At 42.4% G+C, this 10413-nt stretch overlaps 1 protein-coding gene across 2 annotated transcripts in view; it reads left to right on the top strand.

Moving 5' to 3' along the window:
• The first annotated feature begins 3414 nt into the window (after nt 1-3414).
• The window catches only part of VWCE (von Willebrand factor C and EGF domains), a 31415-nt gene continuing 24416 nt past the window's right edge, over nt 3415-10413 (top strand). The window contains exons 1-4 of one of the 2 annotated variants that reach the window (XM_087920824.1): nt 3415-3813; nt 6766-6860; nt 7420-7509; nt 9245-9373. In XM_087920824.1, coding sequence (XP_087776950.1) covers nt 3704-3813; nt 6766-6860; nt 7420-7509; nt 9245-9373 — 424 coding nt within the window. In that variant the 5' untranslated portion in view covers nt 3415-3703. Of the gene's footprint in view, nt 3814-6765; nt 6861-7419; nt 7510-9244; nt 9374-10413 lie in introns of those variants that run through there. The other variant, XM_087920825.1, reaches the window with a different exon arrangement.

Below are 10413 nucleotides of genomic sequence, written 5' to 3'. Positions count from 1 at the left end.
ATATTGGAGGCTTTTTTAAAAATTACAAAAGCTCTGTTGTGTGGTAATATACATACAAAAAGTGTGATATCTTTCTCACAAAGGCAGAATGCTACTTTCATTATTTGTCCCCCCTTGTGGATGCCCCTGATTCTTATTTTATTGTGAAATCACAATTGGAAAGTATCCCAATTGGGAAAACATGCATGCCAAGACTACTCTTAAAGGAAGGGGGTCTACACATATTTTTGAAGCACTTCATCAATCTATTTTGTGCTTGCCTTATATTTCCAAATAAATACAAAAGACAATGCAGTAATAAGTAGTAAACATTGTACAATGTATTGAAATACATTCCTGTTTTAGTACATTGAACTTCAGAGTGCAATTGATACAAAACAGCCCTTTTTGGTAGGACACTAATACACAAAATGGGAGAAAGAAATTTCAATATTTGCTTAGATGTGCGATGCTTAGAAAGGGGGAATATATTCATATAATATATACAAAGTGAGATTTCAAGAAGTGCAATGTGTTGCTATTTCTTTTTTAATAGTAATTTTATTAAATGTTACAATTAGAAAACTAATACAAACTAAAAAAAGCTGCATATAAAAGAAAAAATATAGTGAAAAATATATAAAAGAAATGACGTCACAACATGTAAATATTTTCATAACTTCTCGCCTCTAACTATAACAAATGATTTTTTTCCATATCCCATTTTTTATCTACAAATGATCCTTAATTAACCAGCCTCCTGCTTTAGTTGTGGCTAGCAAAAACCCATAAAGGATTAACGGAGATAACATAACTTTAACCTTGATCGAATAAACCAAGTTTATATTCCTTCTGTTTATTTTTAACAATTAACAATCAGACGACTGCAAAGAAACAATCCTTCCACTCACCACCACCCCCCACCATCTTATCAAACCTAACCTTCCAACTCTCCACCATCCAGTCAGTACCTATCTTTCCATCCCACAGCCCCATCAGAACTGATAACATTTCTTAGAAGCAAATTGTTTTCTTCTTCAAAGGAAAACAAAAGTCCAGTTGCCTTTTGAATCTTGTTTTAGAGAGGCAGCACGCTATGTATAAGATTCCTGTCTCCTTGTTTACTTAATACTGACGGAAGCCTCAGAAGCACAGACCTTAAAGGTTATTTCAGCAACCAATTTTTAACTAGTATTCCCAAGACCACTTTTCCCTGAACCTGTAGGTCTGCTGACCATCAAAATAATAGATACCTAAAATTGTAGAGCACTATAAATAAACACCAAAAGGAGGTTTTCTTGAAGGAACTTTAGTATCCTTTTCCAACATGTACAAATATAATTTGACAGCTATAGGTTCTGTAGTCCAGGTAGCAGCAGAGTAAGCAAGTAAGACATCAAACATTATGATGCTGTTGTTTGTTTTTCTCCTGCTCCAGGAAACAATGTGACTTGTGAGAGTCATTGTAGTGCAAGTATATAGCAATAGCACTTAGACTTATGTGTCACTCCACCGAGCTTCACAGCACTCTGTAAAGCGGTGTGGGGACAGAAAGATGGTGCCAAGTGCTTTGGATGAGAACAAAAGCTGTAATGCTGTTTCCTTCATGCTTTCTCTTGTGGTTTCCTTCTATTCGCCTTTTGTATAAGATGTGAATTAAAGGTTTCTCAGAGATTTGGGGAAAGTCTGATTTTCAAATTCTAGTCATGTTCCATGTGTCAGTCTCTTTCTACTCTCCAGCTCCCCACACCTCACAATAATTTCATCTGCTATTCAAATCTAGTTTTTGAAGGAGAGAGCAATAAATTCCCTTTCCTGCCTTCTCACTAGTGGAACCAGGAGGCAAGTACTGCACTATGCAGGTAAACATGACGCATCCTAATTGGAAGAGAGACCCTCCTGGTAATAAGAATCTGGAGTATATTTGACACAGTTTTATATTTGAGAGAAATCAACAGAAAATAACTTCGGTGGATTAATCTTTCACTTGGTGAAATAGAATAGATAGCCAAGACGGTTTTTTTTAGTAATAACAGTTTCATGAATTTGACCACAATCTGCAAAAGCTTACTAGAGAATAAGTCTTTTAGCCTCTAAAATGCCAAAAGACTCTTAATTGCTTTTGCAATAGGATTGTTAGTGCTTTGAACATTTCCAAGCTTAAGGGTTGCAGAGAATTGCTCTGCATCATCTGCTAAGCATAAAAATAAAACTTGTTTACATTCCCCAAGTTGCATAACCCTGACAAAGGTTGGTACTGGATTGCTTATTACCTATAAGAGTTGCCTGTGGTGATAACACTAGTTGAGCCAAGAATGACTGTTTGGACAATTCCAAAGGATACATTAACAGAGGAAGGGAATCCTTGTTATTAGAGGGGGGGAATGTCTACTGAGCAAGACTGGCTATTTTTCGTTAAGGAGACCCAACTTCTATGTGTTTAGTTTGCCTGCCCCTTGAGAGAATCTGTCTTAATTTTTATGCTTTTCTCTCTGATGAATGTACTTGAACTTCTGAGCTGGATTAGAGTGAATCTCATAGCTACAATTACTTCTGCTATATAACAAGTGTGCTATTTTTCTTAATGATGGTTATTAATGATGATTCTATTGAAGAATAAGTGCGGGCTAAGCTCTTTTTATATGTTCTTATACAAATACATTAATGTGCACTACTTGATAATCTCCAGTCATAGAGCAGGCATTAATGTCGGTTGCTTGGCTTTGCAATAGTTTGTGTGAATCACTATCATTAATAAACCAGGTTTAATGGCTTAGTTTATCAGGATAAGGCAAGATTCGGTTATTCAATAAACCAAGCTTATGCTAACCCTGCTTAACATGGACTGCTGGTGTTTCAGAACGCGGTTTTGTTCACCTCCTGAAACACCACCTGTTTTTTTCACCAGTGGAAAATCCGAAACGACAGCTGGGCAACTGAAGCGATTTTGTTTTTGTTTTGGTTTTTATGGTTTCTGCTTTTTCTCTCTCCCCGCTTTTCCCCTTTCCCCCTTCCGGCCCCAGCTTTGCAGCTCGTCTCTGGAACAAGGCCCCCAATGTATTGCAAGAGGCAGCAGCCCAGTCTGCTATTCACATCGGATGCGCCTCGGGTCCTCATCCCCCTCGGAGCCGCTTGGAAGCCTTTATCTGCCGCGGCTCCTCTTCGATCCAGACGGGAAAGGGGAGGAGGGGACATTCCACAAGCCAGATGTGGGAAAGGGAGACTCTTTTTTAAAAAATGGGGTGGGCTGGGGGCTCCTCTTAGTGCAGCAACAAAGCTGCTGTGTTTTAAAGCCCGGGGGCCTCCCCGGTTCCTTTGCTCTGCGCCTCTCAGCCTCTCCCCCACACACACACATCCCGGAGGGTGGGGCGAAGCGAGTACCCTTTTGTACACACACACACGCACGCACGCACGCCCTGGCAACACAGGCAATGCTTTTTTTCCCCTCCACCCTGAACCCTGGGGAGCCCCTCCGCAACCTGAGCCTGCTCGTGGGGAGGAGCTTTCTCCCCACGCCGCCGCCGCCGCTGCCCCCAGCTCGCTAGCGCTGATCCTCGCTCCCCTCCTCTGCCCTGAAAGCGCCCCCGGCCGCCTCTTTGGTGGGAAGAGACCAGACAGTTCAAGCCATGCTGTAGGGGGCCTGAGGGGAAGGAGAGGGGCGGGGAGGGAAAGGAAAGGGGCTTTGGAGGGAGCGAAGCATCTCTGCGGCCTGGGAGACGCTGTCATGTTGGCCGGGCTGCTCTTCCAGGCTGCTTGGGTGGCTGTGCTCCTTCACGGCGCTCAGGGGAGAGTCTACACGGGAAGGAGGAAGCTTGCCAACTTCGCCGTAGAGAGGTACCCCTCCGCTGCCCTGCCCGCCGCCGCCAATATCCGTCCACCAAACGGGGACAAGCCTAGTAGAGCCACACTCCTCTCTCCCCGCCTTACCCCCCTCATAGCCGCCACTGAATCCCCCTGAGGCTGACTGGAGAACGAGAGAACGACGCCTCCTCGCCACCCCCCCCACCACCACCTCGCACCACACGAGCTGGGTAGCGAGCGCTTCCAGCGCTTTCCATGGCGAGTGCTGAGGGAGGAGGAGGCGCAGGAGGGAGTCGGTGCCTTCTGGGGCAGCGTTGGTGCGCGTGCTGGGAGACGGTGGCCCTTGCTTGGGGAAGCGGGAATTGACCTTCCTTCCTTCCTCTTCCTTCCCCTTCCATCCTTCCTTCCCTTCCACCTTCCTTCCTTCTTCCCTCCCTCCCTTCCGCCTTCCTTCCTTCTTTCCTCTCTCCCTTCTGCCTTCCTTCCTTCTTTCCGCCTTCCTTCCTTCCTTCCCTCCCTCCTTCCCTATTTGCTACTGGCCATGCTGTCTCCAGATTGGCAGAGTCCTGGAGGTGACCAAGCTGTTGAGGACTGTGCTGTCCAAACTTGCCATTCAGGACTGAATGTCCAGTTAAACCAGTTTGCCAAAAGGAGGAAAAAAGTTAGCTCCACAACTGAGGGACTGTGCTTGGCAGCAAGATGGAGGGGGGTAATAGTGTGTTTCCTTCACTGAATGCCCTGATTTCAGGATGCCAACTTGTCCCATCTTTCTGTGCATCTGTGGTAATGGGAAGCTTGTTTCCATAGATGTGCATCCGTTCATGTTGTGATGATGATTAGTTATTATATTTTCGTGTAAGGAAGAACTGCTGGTCCAATTATCCATGCCATGTGTCTGTCGGTAGCTTTTATTTCCTTGCATACTCCAAGTCCTCTTTTGTTTCAACAGTCTTGTCCCATTTTATTAATGCAATTTGTAAACTGCTCCATTTTCTTTTGTGTGAGAACAGAACCTTATCCTGCAAGCCCACCAGGGCACTTTTCTATAGTTCATGAGCAACCTGAACCCAGCACAGGGAATGATTGCATCACTATTCTATGCATGAAGATCATCCAACTGAGCCTGTGCAATGAGCAAAATAACCATTAGGCTTCATTGAGTGACTTCTCTGTTCTCTGGCACATCTTATGCAAAGACTGTGACCATCTCTGGTCAACATCCACACCTCTGTGTCCCTGTCCCACTTGCCACAATGTAACTTAGTTCTTTTAGAGCTGGAAGTGTATTGTAAAGATAGCAATTGGCACAGAAAAACAAGGGATGGGGGGGAAGGAATGTGCTGGATTTACTGCTGATCACCTTCCCCTCCATTGGGGAATCTCTTCTGAGTCATTTTGACTAATTCTCACCCAGGGCTTAGTGAACACCTCTCTTTCCTCCCTGTCTTGGGTCATCTATGAGGATGACATCACTTTCCTTCCTTTCCTCCAGAAAGCCTCCTGTAGGTTTTTCTCCTCCATCCCTCCTACTGGGAATTGACAACTGCCCCTCACCTTCATGTATCATGTACTCTCCACCTTCTCTCTCCAGGCACTTTGTTTTGCAGCCCTTTTTACTCTTTATTTCCTCTTCAGTAATCTCTCCCTTCCAACTTTGAATCTGATTAGCAGCAGTACCCAAGCAATTAAGGATATGGGGGTTTCTCCCCCGCATCTCTAGTCCACAATACCTATATAGTAGCCTGAACCAATAGGACTGCTGTCTCAACATTTCCCTACAATAACCCTGGCTAGCAGCCAGGTCAGCTCATCATCCTGCCCGACAGCACAGCTGTACTTCATGAGCTTCTTCTCCCCTGTTCTGTCTCTATTTGTTGGACTCATGCCGGCCCAGGTCAATTAAAAAAACAACAACACATGCCCCAATCTCCACGATGCTGGCAGTTTCCCCCCAACTCTTCAACATTGAACAGATTAACTTCCATCTTAGCTCTTCCTCCAGAGGGAACTCAGTGAAGACAGTTTGTAGCATTTATTCTGGTGCTGCAGGGTAAGAAATTTTGTATTGGTGAGAATTCCTGCCTTATCTCCCTCTTGGGATTTCTCCTACTCTCTCTGAAGCCAAGGCACCATAATGCCTTGCATTCAGCGCCTTTTACAATGATCAAAAGAGCAGCTGCTTTCCTATATATGTCCCTCCATAAGCTGCAAATGCAGTCAGGAAATGATGAGATGGGATGCTTGCTGGAAAAGTGATTTGTTTGTTCCCCCAGGTTTTCTGTCCTCCTCTTTCCCTATCCTCATCTTCTGTCATCCCAGAGAGTAGACACTTGCACAACAACCAGAGTAAAAAGGGTGAGGCTGGCGTGCACGTTGAAGTTTAATTTCTTAATTACTTAAGATCTTACTACTAAGGATGAAGAGAGATGCTTACAATGTTATCCCCCTTGTGTCAAAATCACTTGTCTGGCTTTGGCTACTGTGGTCCTCTGACTAGGCTGGATAGGATATTATCTTTTGTTCTCCAAAATGTTTTGGACAGCCACCATACTGGCTACTGTAAACTATTAAATGGATAACTTCTGCAAGTCCTTGTTCCCTTTTGCCAAGAAAGAATGGCTTTTCTATGTAATTTAACCCACTGTACCTTTCATCCAAATAGTTTCATTGTGTCTTGAATACAGCTTCAATTAGATTTTTGGTCCAACATGCTATTATATTTTGCTTTGTGCCAACACTATGTGTCCAGCTAGAGAAGCTCAGTGTCTGGCTTAAATAGTTGCAAGTCAGACTGCAATTTGCATTTATCCACAGTATTTAAATCTCCTGCATATGTAATGCTCAATTACTATGTACAAACAAAAAGGAAAAAAGAGAGGGAAGGAAGGGAGGAGGGGAGGGAGGGAGAAGGAAGGAAGGAACGAAGAATGGGAGGGTGGGTGGGTGCGAGGGAGATTGGATCGCAAACTGTCTCTTCCATTGTAGGCGTCGCATTGGACCACATATTTGTCTCTCTGGTTTTGGAAGTGGGTGCTGTCCTGGATGGATACCATCTCCAGGGAGTGGACAATGCACACTGCGTAAGTTTCTAGAACCTGTGGTTCTAGAATCAGCCAACACTACATCAATATTACTTTTAATCCTAATTAGCAAACTGATGTTCATTAATGTTTTGCTGCAAGGGTTACCATCTTAAGAGAATACACAAGGGGTCCAAAGGAAGGCAGACTGGGAATAACAGCAATAGATAGTGCTGCAATTGATGTGAACAGTGACCAGAGCTGTCCTTTATGAGACAAGTAGGACCAACATCCTACTATGCTATAGATGATTGCACTCCAGTAAAGTACTCGGCACCGAAGCTTAGCTTATATAGGTTTGCTTTTAGGGCATTTTCTTCTTCCAACTCATTTGGGAACTTTAATTTTACAATTACTCTATGAACATCTTACCTACTTTTGATGAAGTGTTGTTTACTTTAGAATTAGGAAAATACAGTCATCCAGATATTGCTGAACTATAACTACCAGCATCCTTTACCATAGCCATTCTGACTGCGTTTACACACACACACACACACACACACACACACACACACCTTGCCAAGTCTAATGGATGCTTTCTTGGTCCTATTCCTAGCTCTGTGTTCCTTTGGCTGTGGCAGTGGCTTCTGCATAGCTCCCAATCTCTGTGCGTGCCGGGATGGAAGGCAAGGTATCACCTGTCAAGGTAAGCTGCATTTCCTGAAATGCTGTCAATAGTACTATTTACCAACAGGATGCATGATACCAATGGAGGGTTTGCCTGGTACCACAAGATGAGGCACTTGGTTTGTGGCTTTAGGATGTATTTTAAAATCTGTGGCTTTAGGATGTATTTTAAAATCTGAGAGAGTCTATGGAGAGGATTGCAAACTTTTTATTCCATTCTATATCTTAGTTGTACATCATGTTTCCATAATAACAAAGCCAAAATCACCCTGTGATGCAGTTCCTCCTATCATTATAGCTCTCTAAAGGTAGAACTATATTAGGCAAAGTCAAACATGACAGAACTGAAAAACTGGGAAATGGGGAACAGTTTTCTGAGATAGGATGAGATCATCTGTAGTACAAAATGACTGGGAAAAAGTTGTGCTCTATGTGTAGAGGAACATTTATCTGGCTTGACATGTTATAGGACTATCAAGGATCCCGTGCTGCTTCTACACCATATGGCCTCTTGGACACTTCAGACAGGAGGGAAAAACTTGTGCTCGTCCAGATACTATAGGCTATAATCATCATCATTCTTAGTTAAATGATTAATAATTGTGAACTTACTTTGTTTTATTGGTTAATATTGTTATTATATCTTATTATAATAAAAGTTGTTATAACTTTTAAGTTTATATCTTGCCTTTATGTATTTAGAAAAGTAATAAAATATATAAAATGTACCAATAACATCAGTGCATTTAAATAGAATTTAAAGATTTAATTAAAACTAAACTCATCATAACTGGAATCAGGTAACTGATTCCTTGATTATGGGAACCACAATTCATAAACTTGTACATAGTCAGATTTTCCTAGACTAGAGCCAGTGCTATAGTGATCCCAGCAAGGGACACATATTCTTAGAATCAAATTTCCAACCTGTCCATTTTCAATGCTTAATGATCCAGTTTACATGTAAATCATCCCTGGAAAGCCATAGGCTATTTTGCATTTCCTTACCAGTGCGGAGTTTTCTATTGTTCGCCATCGATCGAGCGATCAATTTGTTATACATAGTCTTGATTCTGGGATGTGTATTGCTTTCTTTCATTTTGGTAATCTACAGTTAACAGTCTAACAACCAAATAGTGCTTGTTGTTTTTATTAAAAGCAGACCCAAGAACAGCTGAATGAAAATACTGTGACGCTGGAGCTCTTAGGCTTGGAGGTTTCTCCTTTCTGTGAACTCTGCCAGTGCATTGAGCCTTTCCCATAAAATCTTTTCCAGGACTGCCAGTTCTGGGCTGCAAAACTCCAGAGGACCAACGGATATCAGCAAAAGGATAACAGAAAATTCTCTTGGTGCTCTTTGAGTTTGTTTTTTTTCCTCCAGACACTTCATTACCAAACCAGGTAACATTGTCAATTAATGCAGCATCATCATTGATGAAGTTACTTAGTTTAGTAATGAAATGTCTGCAAGAAAACAACCAAGCTCAGAGAACACCAAGGACCCCATAGTTCATTCAACCTTGAGCTACAAACGTTAACTTCTATCAAAACCCTTCTTGCTATCATTCTAGTCATTTCAGGTTTTGCTTTCATCCTAAAGATACTGGAATAGATATCTCTGTTCATGCAGCAGTGAAACTGGGGATGTTTTCCTCTGCTTCATCCCTTCTCACAGTCCTTGCATTCTTATTACCTTACAGATTTCCCCTAATTGAAATCTCTCTGTGAAACTGTCCCATTTTGTTTTTTTACAGACCTGCCTGGAACCTGTGGGGAATATGGCTGTGACCTCACCTGCAATCATGGGGGATGCCAGGAGGTGGCAAGAGTGTGCCCTCTGGGATTCTCTATGACTGAAACAGCTAATGGTGTACATTGTGTGGGTAAGCCAGAAAACGGGGTAACTCCCTCCCTGGGAGTCAGGAGAAATGGACCTTCAAAACAAGAGTCACGGGGAATATTTACACTTTTAGACTGAGAAAGTCATTGGTCTTTAGCTATAGCAAGATTGGTCAACATCTGGCTACTCAACTATGGCTCCAGAACATCCCCAGATCCAAATCTGGTATGGGCAATCATTCCCCCCTTTTTGCCTCCAAATGAGAAACAAGTCACCAGAAGGTCCAACATTTTCAGTTCTAACAATTCTCTTAACATCATATGTCATATGAGTCAGTCTTTCATATTTCAGTCTTCCATATTTAGACACTCCCTAAGGGGTGGGGGTGGGGAGGAAAGAAGAGGAAACAAAAAGGGGTCACCCTCATCCAAAAATTGTCTGCGCCTTCATAAAAAGCTGGATCAATAATTGTAATATATGTTGACTGGTCTAGCATTTTGGTATCCTGAAATGTATTTTTGAGCATAAGACTTGTGACTTGGGGGAAAGATAATGTATCTGTGTTTGGCATTTGATCAGTGACATGTTTATTTTGTTTAATACATTTTTAAAAGAAAATGTGCTACAAATCTTTTTCATTGAAAGACTTTCTCTGTACACAGATGCACAAATACATCAGCAACTCAATGCTAAACCGGCACTGACCAAAATAATAATATTGAGGTTGTGCTAAGGGGAAAATGTGTGGTAATAGGTTCAGTGTTCTAAAATGATTCAAAATGAAATCAAAAAGTAAAAGGAATCTCTTCTTCAAGTCAAGCTCAACTGCTAACACCACAGACATGACACTAGGAAAGTGATTTGCACTGCCTTCTTCTGAAATGTTTTTTCAAGTTCTCCATCCCGCCCACTACCTGTTATAACTAGTCCACCTTCTGATCACTCAGTAGTGTCTTCCTTGGGCACTTTGATTTGTGCTATTGGAGAGACTGGATGCCTGATTTCCACAGACTACAGCACTGGTCAATCCACTACATAGGTGGCTTGTATGCATGACTTTAACACTCTTTACAAAGAGCATTA

The sequence above is a fragment of the Pseudonaja textilis genome, chromosome 1, assembly GCF_049901715.1.
Source record: "Pseudonaja textilis isolate UNSWEBS1 chromosome 1, rPseTex1.2, whole genome shotgun sequence".
Classification (NCBI taxonomy): domain Eukaryota; kingdom Metazoa; phylum Chordata; class Lepidosauria; order Squamata; family Elapidae; genus Pseudonaja; species Pseudonaja textilis.
The sequence above is the reverse complement of the archived record's forward strand: the minus strand, read 5'-3'. Positions and strand labels throughout refer to the sequence as shown.